General features: G+C 43.5%; 1 protein-coding gene across 3 annotated transcripts in view; it reads right to left on the bottom strand.

Moving 5' to 3' along the window:
* Positions 1–554: 554 nt before the first annotated feature.
* The window catches only part of DLGAP4 (DLG associated protein 4), a 146,091-nt gene continuing 129,534 nt past the window's right edge, over positions 555–17,111 (bottom strand). For all 3 annotated transcript variants that reach the window (XM_040434917.1, XM_040434920.1, XM_040434919.1), the window contains 2 exons: positions 5,906–6,058; positions 555–2,220 (listed from right to left, as the gene is read on the bottom strand). In XM_040434917.1, coding sequence (XP_040290851.1) covers positions 1,996–2,220; positions 5,906–6,058 — 378 coding nt within the window. In that variant the 3' untranslated portion in view covers positions 555–1,995. The remainder of the gene's footprint in view (positions 2,221–5,905; positions 6,059–17,111) is intronic.

Here is a 17,111-nt window from a genome sequence, read left to right as displayed (position 1 = left end):
GCACAATGATACAACAGACGTTGGTTTAGTTGTAAAAGCTCTAATAAGCTGCAAGAACAGGGGTCAGGGGTTGCTATATTCACCAGTAACAAAAAATAAAAGTAATACTAAGTGTAAACTGTAACCTCTTAATTTCTTATAATGCTATATATATATATATTTTAAAAAAATCACATGCATGATATTTCCGAACTGTACACATTAACTTCTCTCCAGCATGACCTGTCTGAAGACTCGTAATATATCTTTAAATATAAATAGCCCTTTGTGTGGTTTCATCTCGCTGGATGTAACGTCCACAGAACATCACAGTCTCACTGCCATTGATAGAGAATAGAAGAAAAATCAGCAACCCCTATTTTTTGGGCGTTTTTAGTCCACAAGTATTTAAAAACCCACTTGTGGGACATTATTCCATCTGATGATGTAACGAGATGCAAAATAGAATTCGAGTGTAAAATACATTTAGAAATCAGCAGGGCCTCATACAACAGACCTGCTTTGCTACAAATTCCTTATTCCAGGCACAGCATGAATAGAGTCAATTCCACATATCAGGCTCTATTGCTCTTTATTGGGTGCATCCCTAGGAATAGATTTTTTTTTTCTCCAAAATTCCAAAACATCTGAATATTTTTTTAATTTTTTTTTTATTTAAACTTATTTTTTTTTTCTCCTAAAAATCCTGTTTCCACGTTTGCAAAACGTGAAGTTCGTTCCTGTCTGGTTCACGTGGGGAAGAAACCTACAAATGATGTCATCGATTGAAGAAGTGGGCAGGGGAAGGAGTTTGTGATGTCACCAGTGTATGATACTCAGCATCATTATACGGTGTGACCTGATCCTCAGCATCACCGTACAGTACAATATGTCTACTCGTTGATGTGTGTTATCAGAGCATAGAGATACGTGGTATCGCTATACGCGGAGATGTTTTCATTGGCGTGTAGAAAATTTATGTCATACAATGAGGTTGCATATTATTGGTGAACGGATACTCAGCAGCATTATACAGCGCAGCATGTTCAAGGTTAATGTATAGAGATACTCAGCATCACGATAGAGTGCGCCATGGCAAACTGTCAATGTATTGAGATACTGTGCATCGCCACAGGTCGGTGGGTTGACGACAGTGTACGGGGTATGTGATCTTATATAGTACAGTGTGCTTTGTTTCTCTTCGCATTGCTGGCCTAGCTTGCAGACTGGAGTTTTCAACAGCAATAATATTGTCTTCATTTAAAACCGGGTCTAAATCAGAACGACATTCATAATTAGCACTAAAAAAATAAAATAAAATAAAATGTAATCATCTGCTAGTAAAGTCAACAATGCATTGCAGTGCAGAGGCTGCCATTGATTGTGCAGAGCTGCTCATTGCCGCCCTCTGCTGGGAGCAGAGCACTGCATCTACAAATGCTGCAGAGCAATGTGCACGTCTACCAAGCCGGCGGTCTACTCCAACAGATGAAATTTAGGGGGCAAGTGTTTAATCGGAACCATACAAATCTGCATGCTCCTGCTTTATAAGGAGAGGGAGGCTGGCGGGGGGCGGAGGGGTTGATCCTTATTGCAATAGGTGCTACTTATCACAGACAAGGGGTGATACAAAGATGGCGGACCGTCCAAAACCAGGGTGCAGTCTTTGTGCAATAGTGAGATTTTGGGGTGCCTTATTGCCTCGGCCCAGATAAGGAGAGGGGTTAGTGGGGCTGCATAACATGGATACCCCTTCCAAAAAACCTTCCAATTTGGGTCTCTTCCCCACACAGACATGAAAAATCTCCTTAATTTTTAAGAATAATTAATTGAAAAGTCCTGCACACCATCTGTGGAACCCTCCTGACAGCACCTTGTGACTGCCAGGTTCAGCCGCCTAGAATTAGCGTGCTCTTGTGCCTTTCTCCCTGTGTCTCCCACTTGAGTCTGTCAGTAAGTCTATAGTTGCCAAGACCCTCCATTTCCCCATGATTGGCACACCAGAGGCTCTCTCACTCAGAGCCGCGTCTGTGCCTCTGGCACATAGATCTCGATGCTGTCCGCACTCTCTGTGGCAGAATTCTGGCGCACCGAGGCCGCTCTTTTGGCCGCCATCAGCCTTTTGCGGGCTTCTTGTCGCTGCTTGTCGCTGTTGGAGGGGCCTGGTGCCTTGTCACGACTCAGAGGAGGCTTGGGTCGGGCTGGTTTCTTTGGCACAGGGGGAGGAGGTCGTTTTATCTCCTGTGAAATGGATGGATAAAAACAATGAGATTTAATTTTTTATCCCCCCCCCCCATTATTTAGCATCTACAAGCAAAGTACAGAGTAACGATGGGTGCCATTCTTCTATCTTAGGCTACTTTCGCATATGCAGCACAGCAATCCGGCGGAAAACAGCCTGCCCAAGTTCTCTGGATCCCGCGTACCAGGATAGTGCCACCTGCCCGCTGGACCCTATTCACTATAAGGGAAACTAGTGGAGATCCGTCTGCCTCCTGGCATAAAGGTCAGCTAGACAAAAAAAACAAATACGTCGACTGGCCGAATCCCACCATATATGCTGGGGAGCGTCTGGATCATTATAGTCAATGAGGTCCGGTGGGCACATGGCACTATCCAGCTATGCCGAATCCAGAGAACTGTGGCAGGGGTTCCCTCCTGGATTGCTGTGCATTAGACAAACAAACAAAAACCTACACGGCCCAAATCCCACCATTAGATATGAGCGAAGCGAGATGTAACATCCAAAGTCACTTTGTTCAAAACTTCGGATTGATACTGTACGGAGATCCGTTTCCGTACAGTATTAGAAGGTATGGGCTCCGATGAGCCGAAGTTAGTTACTTGCATAGTCGCACGTGACTTTGTTGAATAACTTTGGTAGTTGATTTTTCAAGTGGAAAACCACTTTAAGGCTTCAGACCGAACTCTGCTTCAGTTCCGACTACTACCTCGGAACAGAAGTCGAGTTCTGTTTCAAGTTTTAAAGTGTTTTTTTTTTGTTTTTTTTCTTCCTCTTTTTATTCATTTTATTATTTTCAAATGTTGAAAAATTATGATTTGAAGTGATATTATGTTATAATGAATTATAAGTTGGGTAAAGATATATTGGATAATAATAAAAATCTATTACCGAAGTTATTCAACGACGTCACGCGCCACTTGGCGAATAACTAACTTCGGCTCATGGGAGCCCATACATTCTAATACCGTACAGAGACGAATCTCCGTACAGTATTATTCCAAAGTTATGAACGAAGTGGCTTCGCTCATGACCACCCATCATATATGCCGGGGAGCGCCTGGATCCCCGCTGATTTTCATTATAGTCAATGGAGTCCAGTGGGTACGCGGCATAATCCGGCTATGCCGGATCCAGAGAACTCCGGCAGGCTCTTATCTGCCGGATTGCTGTGCCTGAAACTAGCCTTAGCAATGTTACAATATTGAGAATTAATACAATAATTTCACCTTTTTACAACCCAGTGCTGTATTTCTTCCTCAATGTACATATTCCCTATTCACAATCGGCAGTGGGCGGCCACGTGGAACTGAGAAAACTCTGTTGCCCCATCCCAAAGACACACTTTTATTTAAAATATTTATTTTATTTTTCCTTATTTTTTCATCTGCGTCCACTCTAATGCCTGGTTAGTTACTGCATATCAGAGACGGAAGAAGAAAAAAGAGGGTTAGTCGCTGGGCCTTCAAGACGAGGGTCCAGGAATAACTTCGCAGGGCGCCAAAGGGAAGGCAGACAGTCTAAAAGCAAGGTTCAACTCAATTGGACAAAAATATATTATACAACGTTATTGGTAGAGCAAAGGAGGGGCAGGCTGCCAATGGTCTCAACCTAACCCTGATGCCCTCAGGGTAGGTGATAGGAATGAAAAAGTGATGTTGCGCCGAAACGCTAAAAAGGACCAAAGAGGAGGCGCCAAAATCCCTAGGATCTGGGACTTGGATTATAAAAAACCCCAAAAAAGAATCTATGGGGTTTGTACAGGCAAGTGGAGTGACAATACTTACACACTCTCAGGATGTATACACTTTCGGGATCAGATCACATATGGTCAACAGTGGTAAAAATTACACATACAGCAGTGGTGTAGAAAATTGCGTATAAAATCAAGGCGTGACATATAAAATCAAAATATTAGTGACTCACTTCACCCAGGAGGGTAATGTGGGATAAAGATCAAGACACCCACATCACACCTCCTGCGCCTGGGTCGCCCGTAGAGATATCAGAAACGAACAATGACCACTCAAGAGTCTTTGTTCTTTTTTCTTTTCTTTTATTCCAAAGCCAGGGTGGGGGAGTGAGCAGCTCAACGCGTTTCGGGGCCTCTTAATGGGCCCCCTTCATCAGGAGCAGATACTCCTAATATTTTGATTTTATATGTCACGCCTTGATTTTCTACACCACTGCTGTATGTGTAATTTTTACCACTGTTGACCATATGTGATCTGATCCCGAAAGTGTATACACCCTGAGAGTGTGTAAGTATTGTCACTCCACTTGCCTGTACAAACCCCATAGATTCTTTTTTTGGTTTTTTTTTATAATCCAAGTCCCAGATCCTAGGGATTTTGGCGCCTCCTCTTTAGTTACTGCATTACAGGTTATGGAAATATCCTATCATACTGGTGTTCCACCCATTACCCATCCCTGTGACGTAAGTTTGGATATTGAGATCTTGTGAATACGTTTTGTCAGAGCAGAGACAAAAAGTGCTTTCAACGAAAATAATAGGATAAAGGCCACGCTGGGGAGAAAGCAGACGGCAGCTGCTCGGAGGGGAGTGCTGTATTTGTGGGAATTTGGAAAATGTCAGGACTAAGTCATGCATGAAGGATACTGTGCTAATGAAAAGACATATGGAGAGCAGCAAAACCCGGCCAAATTATTATTAACGGCGCCACTTTTACCATGGCCTTACTCTGTGCTCCCAGTGTTTATTTGGCAAAGCACATAAAAAATAAAAAAACTGCTATTTTTGTACAGAAAGCAATGGGAGGCTTTGAACAAAACTGGATTCTGGTTTATATTCCTTTGGTTATGTCTCGTGTAAATATTAGGAGAGGAGACTACGCACAGAAATGTAAGTTATGTGAAGATCTCGGAATCTGTGTGGCTGCTTCTTAGTTAAAGGCTATGAACACCTTCAGAGACAATTTCTTTACGATTGCCTTTTAGGCTATTTCACATCTGCGTTTTTTGCTGGATCCATCATGGATTAAGCAGAAACGCTTCCATTAGGATTATACAACCATCTGCACCCGTCCGTTATGAACAGATCCGGTTGTATTATCTCTAAAATGACCAAGACGACTTACAGGGGTTTTGGTGCCGGATTCTTTTGTGTCCGAGAAAACGGATCCGGCGCCATTAACTTACATTGCTCCGTATCCCATGACGCACTCAAAAACACTGCTTGCAGCAAATTTCTGTGCGTCATGGGAACGGAACGGAACAGAGTGCATTCTGGTTCTGTACAGGGTTTTCAGCTTCTGGCTGACGGCAAACTGAAGTCTTGAAAATGGTGAGAAATTAAAAAATGCACCTGTCAGCAGGATCACCCCTATTAAATCAGGCATAGGGCCTGGTTAGGTATGCAGCTGTTTGCGGTGCTCCCAAGAAAAATAAAATAAATAGTGCTTCAGTGCACCGAGGGGTGTGACCATCACCAGAAAGCCGACAGGCTACGCCCCATCCCTCGGTGCACCAAAGCCCTCATGTGTATAAAGAACAAAACCCTCTTTTCTTGGGAACACCATAACCGACAGGTATCACTGGATGTCAGCAGAATCAACCCCACCCAACAATATGCCTGGTTTAATAGGGTTGATCCTGCTGATCCGGTTGATCTTTACAAATAAACTCCTGGAGCGTGCATCTATTCGCCTAGGAAACAATACTTACATTTCTATCAGGGATCTCGCTCAATGCCCAGCCATTGGCCTTGAGCTGGAAGAGTTCATCAAATTTCATGCTAATATCTTCTATGGAAAGCTGCAACAGGTCCCAGAATCCGGCAAGGTCCTGCGCTGATGGACGTGGGTTTGAGTTGGGGTTCTAGAAAGAAGGAATAAAGGGTGAGGCGTGAGGTTATTTTAGATTTTTTTTTTATACAGCATTATAATAAAACCTTCGACGAGCGGAGACAGAGACATCCCCCACAGCAATGTGAGATCAGCTGTGCAGTCACTTAGATGTGCCACATGCCCATCAGAGTGCCAGGGGTTTTATATGTCCTCACAATCTCCTGCCCCTTCCACATTCTCCCAGCACATTACTGAATAGTGTGACTACATTACCAGCTGTCGCACACTCCCTCCTCCATGTCCTTCCACAATACAGGTTTTTAGAATCTCGCCAAGAAGCACACGTGGATTAATCAGTATCTGAGTCCCACGGTCAGTGACAGAATCACTTGTGCTACACAGAGTCTCCTGCACTACGTCATACCAAAGACATATGCAATATACGGTATTATACATAATGGGAAAGAGAAGGCAACTTGCAGATACAGGGGTTATCCCACGAAAAATATTACAAATGAGGTATTATTGCAATATACATGCAATAAAAATATCGTTCGTTTTTTTTATGTACATTACATTTTCATTTCTGGTAGCGCCCCCTGCTGTTTCTCATGTGGCTGAAATTCTGGTTCACTCTATCTTCCCTGCAGCTGGGGCTTTGAGCGAGGGGGTATTTTCTCTGCAGGGGAGGAAATGGTTAAAAATAGCTGGCCGCGGCGCACTCCTGGGAGATGCAGGTGCTTGATGGTCACCCACAGAAAGCTGAGGAGCTGCAGAGAGGTGAGTAAAGCAGCTAAGAAGGGTGAAAATAACATTGGAGAGCAGCGGTTTCTGCAGTGATATAGGTACCATAAGGCTTCACGCATACAGCCATTTTTTTTTACCGCTGTAAAAATGTCCTATCCTTGTCTGCAAAATGGACAAGAGTAGGACATGTTCTATTTTTTTTTGTGGGCGAGTGGAATGGACAAACGGATCGCATGCGGACTGAAAATACGGTCATGTGCATGGGGCCTAATGGCGTGCATTACTCCAGATATTTTTCTTTAATTTGTGGAAAAACCCCTTTTAAACATATTTGGGAATTGCATCATAAGCAATTGCCCACTTTAATAATCATTTCACAGGCAGGAACAAATCCGACAATGAGCCCACAGGGCAGCAGGGTAGTTACCAGGCACACTTTGTGACAGCCTGCATTCCGTGAAAGTGAAGCTGCTCTGGGGCTGAGGTGGGGCGGCTCAGGAGCAATTCAATGGTTTTTATGAATGGTCAATATAAAGAAAACTTGGCCAGGGAAATCACTTTTTTGATACCAAAAGCTTGGTAAAAATTGCCACCCCATTAGCCAAATACAGCACATTGGGGCAGATTTTTACGACGGCAAATGAGAATTCAGCCACAAACTGCACAAAAAAACAGACATAGCTAAATGGAGTCCTAAAATGCATCACGTTTATTAATATACTGCGCCATAACTTTGGTAAAAACGTAATCCAGCCAAGAAGTGGCATAAGGCCTCATGCACACGACCGTGGCGATTTTGCAGTCTGCAAACCTCGGATCCGCAAAACACTGAGGTGGCCTGTGTGCCATCCGCATTATTTTGTAGACCCATTGACCTCAATGGGTCCATGGTCGGCATTTAGCGGACATATTCTACCTTTTTGCGGAATGGACATATGGATGCAGAAAGCACATAGATGATCCATGCACTTTACACATCGGTATGTCCCATCCGCATAAAAATAGAACATGTCCTAAACCTTACCGCAAAATGCAGACCACGGACTCGCTGAAGTCAATGGGTCTCCAAAAAATGTGGATGCAATACAGACAGTATCCGTATTTTGCAGACCGCTAAATACATACGGTCGTGTGGATGAGTCCTAAGTCTGAGAAAACTCTCCAACATGTCTATCAGGCTGCACAAAATCCATCCACGCAGCGAAGGCGATGTGATAGATTTGGCACACCTTCTGCCGGTCTTCTCTAGGTTTGTGCTGTATTCACTATAGACAGTATTAAAAGGAGTTATCCCATGACTAATGTAAAAAATTAAAATCAGTCATCATATAGGACATGACAATCTCTTTCTAACAAAGTTAGAACCAGCCCTGTACTTCACATGGATCCAGAGATCTCCACATTCATTGCTCTGCTAGTTATATCAAGCTGACAGCTCAAGGGGAGTGTCTATTCTGGGTCAGCTAAGAGGGCGTGTCTCAGCTCTCCCTATCACAGCTCAGGGGGCGTGTCTCTGCTCTCCCCATCACAGCTCAGGAGGCGTGTCTCTGCTCTCCCCATCACAGCTCAGGGGGCGTGTCTCTGCTCTCCCCATCACAGCTCAGGAGGCAGTTGAAGCATGAAACTGAGCATGTACGGCCATCTCAGTGAGCAAAAAAAAAAAAACAGCAGGTGGCGCTATACAGATACATTTTATTAAATAACTCAGTGGCTGTACTAAATGTTTAATTATCTGCAATTACAAAAGAATTCAGATCCAGGTGCTGGTTTGAAAACTGTGGTATATTTTTCGTGGGACAATAAATCTATCTCCTTGAGCAGCATGTGCATTGCACAGCGCTATCTATAGCACATTACAAAGCAATAGGACATCTTCCTATATAGCAAGCACACAATATTTCTGATCCTAATTATTGCACTGTAAAAATATCCCAGGATTTATTCCGGAAATCCGGCTGTGCGAGAGGTACTTTGATAGATGGCTGCATATGGGTTATACCTCATTACACGGCAACAATAGTTGTACACTGGAAAATATTTTTTTTTTCCAGGACTGCTGCCTTAAAGTGCTTTGCTATCTAAACTGCTAATGGAAGACTCTGCTCCAAGGCATTACAATATCATATATAGACGAGGAGATATATCTGTGGAAGAGCAGAGTTCATAACGGCAGGCCATTACCAAAGACCTAAATCGGTTTTATAGCCCCTTATATATCATAGGAGGCCTGTAAAGTCTTAAAAAAAACCAAAAAAATAAAAAACATTGGGGTAAATATATTAATAATATTGGAAAGAGTCACTGTACTTTCACACAATTTCTTTTCTTTTAATAGAAAATAGTGTAACTAGCAAAATTCTAAATCACTTCATTTAGGCTACTTTCACACTTGCGGCAGTGTGATCCGGCGGGCAGTGCCGTCGTCGGAACTGGCCCGCCGGATCCGCATGTGACTGAAAGCATTTGTAAGACGGATCCGGATGCGCATCCGTCTCAGAAATGCATTACAAGAACGGATCCGTCTCTCCGCTTGTCATGCGGACAGACGGATCGGTCTTGTATTTTTTTCCCCATATTTACTGGTCTGTGCATGCGCAGGCCGGAAGGACGGATCCGGCATTTTGAATGCCGGATCATGCACTAATACATTCCTATGGGGAAAAATGCCGGATCCGGCATTCAGGCAAGTCTTCAGTTTTTTTTGCCGGAGATAAAACCGTAGCATGCTGCGGTTTTATCTTTTGCCTGATCAGTCAAAACGACTGAACTGAAGACATCCTGATGCATCCTGAACGGATTGCTCTCCATTCAGAATGCATGGGGATATGCCTAATCATTTCTATTTCGGTATAGAGCCCCTGTGATGGAACTCTATGGCGGAAAAGAAAAACGCTAGTGTGAAAGTACCCTTAAAAAATCTGCCTGCATCCACCTAAAAAAAAGCTGTAAAGTCATGGCCACTAGGGGTCTCACTTCCACCTAAGTCACAGTCCACTGTCTGTTGTTGGGCAAAATCGGTTCCTGGTAACAGAGACTAAGAAGACTGGCTGAGAGAAACTGGGGGCGTGTCGGAGCTTTCTGAGATCCTGAGCCTGATAAAAGAACTGCTTCTACTCTACTTCTGAGCCCCCTGTGTGTCTGTAAGTTTGATTTCCCCCTCATCTATTCTGTGAGCTCAGAGCTGAAAACAAACATAGTGGAAAGGATGTCACAGCAGTACAGTGCTGCCAGAATGGTGACACCAACTGTTTCTTAGAGAAATGCATCTAGCTGTGCAGCTGAAACAAAGAATAATAAGGTTGAAAAAAACATTAGGGAAGCCCAAACATAACTGTTCCTTCACAGTTATGATTGTACAAAAAAGCACATTCCAATTTTTTTTTTTTTACTCAGTTGGGCAGGATAGAATGGTATGAGTGTTTTATGGTACCTGCAACGAATGGGAGCCAATTGGCAGAGAAATGACATAGATTACTGCAATTTCCATGAAGCACTAGAGTTTACAATGACAGGGGAGAACTATATACAGCCTTAGAGCCCCTTTTACACCGGCAGACACTGATTTATAGGTGACAATCAAAAAGTGGCAGAAATTATTTAAAAAAATGTCACCATGTAATTGATCAATTTCTTTTTTTCACCCCATATTCGCACCATTCTGTCACAGCTGAAATGACAGCCCTGTGCACCTTCTATACAGCAACTTTTCAACTGCATTCCTTTTAGGCAAATGATATAGATTATCGAGACAATTCCCCTGGGCAAGTACACAATACAGCTGGGTAGCCACGTATCCATGCTTAACACACTCTATGACAACCTGACAACCCTCCCACTACATTACAGTTCACACAAGATGAGAGAGAGTGAACAGGGAACATGGGCACAGCAGGAGATGTACATGTCAAGATTATACAAAAATTCTAAAGCTATCGGAAAAACATCCTTGAAATTGAAGGAAGAAAACCCCCAATTTTACCAACTGAGATGTTGGTAAGTATCCGAAAATAAAAAAAAAATGGTCTTGGGTTTCTACATCGCCTATGCAAACTATGGGGGTCATTGACTATGTGGAGTACGCCACTTTTTGCCGTACTTTTGGTGTCGATTCGGTGGCCGAAAAAGGGGGTGTGGTGTGGGCGGCCGATGTGTCTCATTTACCATTTTCTACACCGGTTTATGGCGTGGAAAATGATCTTAAACTACGGCAGCAAGGGAGCTGGCGTCGTTTAAACCATGTTCCACGGCCGGCGCCTCTACATAGGTTTGGCGCCTCCGTCGCCAGCGCAGGGGTATTAAGACCAGTGTATACATCGCCGGTCTTAATAAATGAGCCCATGTGCGTCTCCATGGTAACAGTCAACTTTTTTGAGTTATTCTGTAGTCGTACTTCCTTCCAATTGCCCCCTATTTTATGTTCAGCTGCATAGAAGCTAAAGAAATACAAATGGAAGGAATCTGTTACAAAGCTGCTTCATTTTAGATGTATTGAGAGATTAAAAGTACATTCACCCACTTTTAATACACATCAAAAATTCAGACATGTATTTGCATGGGGATCAGTGGCGGAAATATGAGGCCGATCCTTGAATTTCTGCTGTGGATTTGCAGTTTGTCATGCCGTGGATCCATACGCGGATTATCAATGGGGGTGATCCGAATGCGGCTGCACGCAGGGTTTGTTTGTAGACTGGAATCATTAAAGCACAATGGTCTGCAGGGGAGCTGTGTACATAAATTTTTTTATTTTTAACCAGCGCTATCCGTTTTCCAGACGTGCACATAGCCTTTAATTCATTTGCCATTTAAAGCACATATACCACAATGCACGATGGAAGCAGCACAATAATTCACAATGCAAAAATAAAAGTAAATTAATCCAACCCGATAAGTGCATCGAAACGACTAATACTGAAATGAGAGCCCTAATGTGCTTTAGAACAAATGCTCCCAGACAGGCGGATACAACATATCAAATGACTATTTTACTGCCTTTCCATTGAAACCTTTTGGCTTAATGCACCCATTACAACACATCCTTAAATACTGCAGCTTCCTCCCACGTAGCCGACAAACCCCTGAGCACTATCCAGGCAAAACTCACCACCACACAATGCATCTCTATTGAAAAGGAAAATCTCCTTACGGGTTGACTAACCATTTTTCCTGGAATTTTATCCATAGCCGCTGACAAATCCTATAATCTTGTTGCCACCCTAAACAGCACATCTGAGGCTACGGTGAATGTAAGATATATTTAACATGGATCTGAGTTAAATATTTATTTTCTCCTCTGACATCAGTTTCCCAGAAAAGCCAAGAATCTATATTTTTGTGAAATGCAAATGTTAGATCGGGAAACAGTTCCATCAGTTTCAAATATATCTTTTGTTTTCAAGTTAAAGGGGTATTCCGGTTGTGACAAGTTATCCCCTATGCACAGTGTAAGGGATAACTATCAGATCATTGGGGGTCCTATGAGACCCCCCTGATCATGAGAACGGGACCCCGTACCTCCTTCAGTCATCTTCCGGAAACAACTGAGTGCAGCGCCCGACTATTTCCGGAACTCCCATAGAGATGAGTGGAGCAGCAGTGCACATGCCCACCCTGCTGCTCTGTTCATTTCGGGGGACCTGTTCTTATGATCGGTGGGGGTCACAGCATTAAGACCCTCACCAATCTCATAGTTATCCCCTATCCTGTGGAATACTCCTTTAAAGGCCATGTAAACATTTGGGGGCAATTTTTTATTATTATTGCACTGTACTCATTTTGAGCTAAAAACTATTTTTTTAAATTGGTTTAATTATAAATATGGAATCCTTTTTTCTGTACAGAGCTGACATGCTCTAGTACAGGGGTGCACAACCTTTTCTGGTTGGGGGCCACATTGTCAGCCTGAACCAATTACAAGGGCCGGAAATAAAACTTAAAGGGGTATTACCAACAGAAATATTTTATTTATGGCATATAGAATATACAGTATATATCATAAATGTCTACTTACACTTCTAGTGCTCCCATCTATGAGGGAATACATGCAAGATATATGTGATATATGTGAGCAGCCACAATAGACATACATGTCTGCTACCAGATGGTTTGGGGGCCACACAGAATGGTATTAAGGGCCGCATGAGGCCCCTGGGCCACAGGTTGTGCACCCCTGCTCTAGTAGCACCCTTTGGACTGTCTGTCTTTTCCGTCAGGCCAGGAGCTGACGGACTCCTTATCTCTTCTCTCTGACCTTACAAACACTCACTATAGCTCAGTTCTTATCTTACTGATAAGAATGTGACTTAAATGACCTCTCTGTAGTTTAGAGATAAGGGTTATTAGATGACCAGGACAAAGTAAAAGTGAAAGTACCAGTCACACAGCTAGAAAAACAGTTAACCCTTTGTGACTGTATGGCTCAATATTTTTTTTAATAAAGACCAATTGAAAAAATGATTTTTAGCCAAAAACGATTAACATGCGATCATAAAAAAAAATTGCCTCCAAAAGGTGTACATAGCCTTTAATGTTAACCACCTCCGGACCGCCTAACGCAGGATCGCGTTCCGGAGGTGGCAGCCCTGCGCACAGTCACGCATATATGCGTCATCTCGCGAGACGCGAGAATTCCTGTGAACGCGCGCACACAGGCGCGCGCGCTCACAGGAACGGAAGGTAAGAGAGTTGATCTCCAGCCTGCCAGCGGCGATCGTTCGCTGGCAGGCTGGAGATGTATTTTTTTTTAACCCTAACAGGTATATTAGACGCTGTTTTGATAACAGCGTCTAATATACCTGCTACCTGGTCCTCTGGTGGTCCCCTTTGTTTGGATCGACCACCAGAGGACACAGGTAGCTCAGTAAAGTCCCACCAAGCACCACTACACTACACTACACCCCCCCCCGTCACTTATTAACCCCTTATTAGCCCCTGATCACCCCATATAGACTCCCTGATCACCCCCCTGTCATTGATTACCCCCCTGTCATTGATCAACCCCCTGTAAAGCTCCATTCAGACGTCCGCATGATTTTTACGGATCCACTGATAGATGGATCGGATCCGCAAAACGCATCCGGACGTCTGAATGAAGCCTTACAGGGGCGTGATCAATGACTGTGGTTATCACCCCATATAGACTCCCTGATCACCCCCCTGTCATTGATTACACCCCTGTCATTGATCAACCCCCTGTAAAGCTCCATTCAGATGTCCGCATGATTTTTACGGATGCACTGATAGATGGATCGGATCCGCAAAACGCATCCGGACGTCTGAATGAAGCCTTACAGGGGCGTGATCAATGACTGTGGTGATCACCCCATATAGACTCCCTGATCACCCCCCTGTCATTGATTACACCCCTGTCATTGATTACACCCCTGTCATTGATTACCCCCCTGTAAAGCTCCATTCAGACGTCCGCATGATTTTTACGGATCCACTGATAGATGGATCGGATCCGCAAAACGCATCCGGACGTCTGAATGAAGCCTTACAGGGGCATGATCAATGACTGTGGTGATCACCCCATATAGACTCCCTGATCACCCCCCTGTCATTGATCAACCCCCTGTAAAGCTCCATTCAGATGTCCGCATGATTTTTACGGATGCACTGATAGATGGATCGGATCCGCAAAACGCACACGGACGTCTGAATGAAGCCTTACAGGGGCATGATCAATGACTGTGGTTATCACCCCATATAGACTCCCTGATCACCCCCCTGTCATTGATCACCCCCCTGTCATTGATCACCCCCCCTGTCATTGATCACCCCTCTGTAAGGCTCCATTCAGACATTTTTTTGGCCCAAGTTAGCGGAATTATTTTTTTTTTTTCTTACAAAGTCTCATATTCCACTAACTTGTGTCAAAAAATAAAATCTCACATGAACTCACCATACCCCTCACGGAATCCAAATGCGTAAAATTTTTTAGACATTTATATTCCAGACTTCTTCTCACGCTTTAGGGCCCCTAGAATGCCAGGGCAGTATAAATACCCCACATGTGACCCCATTTCGGAAAGAAGACACCCCCAGGTATTCCGTGAGGGGCATATTGAGTCCATGAAAGATTGAAATTTTTGTCCCAAGTTAGCGGAACGGGAGACTTTGTGAGAAAAAAATTAAAAATATCAATTTCCGCTAACTTGTGCCAAAATTTTTTTTTTCTATGAACTCGCCATGCCCCTCATTGAATACCTTGGGGTGTCTTCTTTCCAAAATGGGGTCACATGTGGGGTATTTATACTGCCCTGGCATTCTAGGGGCCCCAAAGCGTGAGAAGAAGTCTGGTATCCAAATGTCTAAAAATGCCCTCCTAAAAGGAATTTGGGCACCTTTGCGCATCTAGGCTGCAAAAAAGTGTCACACATCTGGTATCGCCGTACTCAGGAGAAGTTGGGGAATGTGTTTTGGGGTGTCATTTTACATATACCCATGCTGGGTGAGAGAAATATCTTGGTCAAATGCCAACTTTGTATAAAAAAATGGGAAAAGTTGTCTTTTGCCAAGATATTTCTCTCACCCAGCAAGGGTATATGTAAAATGACACCCCAAAACACATTCCCCAACTTCTCCTGAATACGGCGATACCACATGTGTGACACTTTTTTGCAGCCTAGGTGGGCAAAGGGGCCCATATTCCAAAGAGCACCTTTAGGATTTCACAGGTCATTTACCTACTTACCACACATTAGGGCCCCTGGAAAATGCCAGGGCAGTATAACTACCCCACAAGTGACCCCATTTTGGAAAGAAGACACCCCAAGGTATTCCGTGAGGGGCATGGCGAGTTCCTAGAATTTTTTATTTTTTGTCACAAGTTAGTGGAAAATGCTGATTTTTTTTTTTTTTTTCATACAAAGTCTCATATTCCACTAACTTGTGACAAAAAATAAAAACTTCCATGAACTCACTATGCCCATCAGCGAATACCTTGGGGTGTCTTCTTTCCAAAATGGGGTCACTTGTGGGGTAGTTATACTGCCCTGGCATTCTAGTGGCCCAAATGTGTGGTAAGGAGTTTGAAATCAAATTCTGTAATAAATGACCTGTGAAATCCGAAAGGTGCTCTTTGGAATATGGGCCCCTTTGCCCACCTAGGCTGCAAAAAAGTGTCACACATCTGGTATCTGCGTACTCAGGAGAAGGTGGGGAATGTGTTTTGGGGTGTCATTTTACATATACCCCTGCTGGGTGAGAGAAATATCTTGGCAAAAGACAACTTTTCCCATTTTTTTATACAAAGTTGGCATTTGACCAAGATATTTCTCTCACCCAGCATGGGTATATGTAAAAAGACACCCCAAAACACATTCCCCAACTTCTACTGAATACGGAGATACCAGATGTGTGACACTTTTTTGCAGCCTAGGTGGGCAAAGGGGCCCATATTCCAAAGAGCACCTTTCGGATTTCACTCGTCATTTTTTACAGAATTTGATTTCAAACTCCTTACCACACATTTGGGCCCCTAGAATGCCAGGGCAGTATAACTACCCCACAAGTGACCCCATTTTGGAAAGAAGAGACCCCAAGGTATTCGCTGATGGGCATAGTGAGTTCATAGAAGTTTTTATTTTTTGTCACAAGTTAGTGGAATATGAGACTTTGTATGAAAAAAGAAAAAAAAAAAAAAATCATCATTTTCCACTAACTTGTGACAAAAAATAAAAAATTCTAGGAACTTGCCATGCCCCTCACGAAATACCTTGGGGTGTCTTCTTTCCAAAATGGGGTCACTTGTGGGGTAGTTATACTGCCCTGGCATTCTAGGGGCCCAAATGTGTGGTAAGGAGTTTGAAATCAAATTCTGGAAAAAATGACCTGTGAAATCCGAAAGGTACTCTTTGGAATATGGGCCCCTTTGCCCACCTAGGCTGCAAAAAAGTGTCACACATCTGGTATTGCCGTACTCAGGAGAAGGTGGGGAATGTGTTTTGGGGTGTCTTTTTACATATACCCATGCTGGGTGAGAGAAATATCTTGGCAAAAGACAACTTTTCCCATTTTTTTATACAAAGTTGGCATTTGACCAAGATATTTATCTCACCCAGCATGGGTATATGTAAAAAGACACCCCAAAACACATTCCTCAACTTCTCCTGAATACAGAGATACCAGATGTGTGACACTTTTTTGCAGCCTAGGTGGGCAAAGGGGCCCATATTCCAAAGAGCACCTTTCGGATTTCACTCGTAATTTTTTACAGAATTTGATTTCAAACTCCTTACCACACATTTGGGCCCCTAGAATGCCAGGGCAGTATAACTACCCCACAAGGGACCCCATTTTGGAAAGAAGAGACCCCAAGGTATTTCGTGATGGGC

The sequence above is a fragment of the Bufo bufo genome, chromosome 6 (genome assembly GCF_905171765.1).
Source record: "Bufo bufo chromosome 6, aBufBuf1.1, whole genome shotgun sequence".
Classification (NCBI taxonomy): domain Eukaryota; kingdom Metazoa; phylum Chordata; class Amphibia; order Anura; family Bufonidae; genus Bufo; species Bufo bufo.
This window is presented reverse-complemented; position numbering and strand designations above follow the sequence as displayed.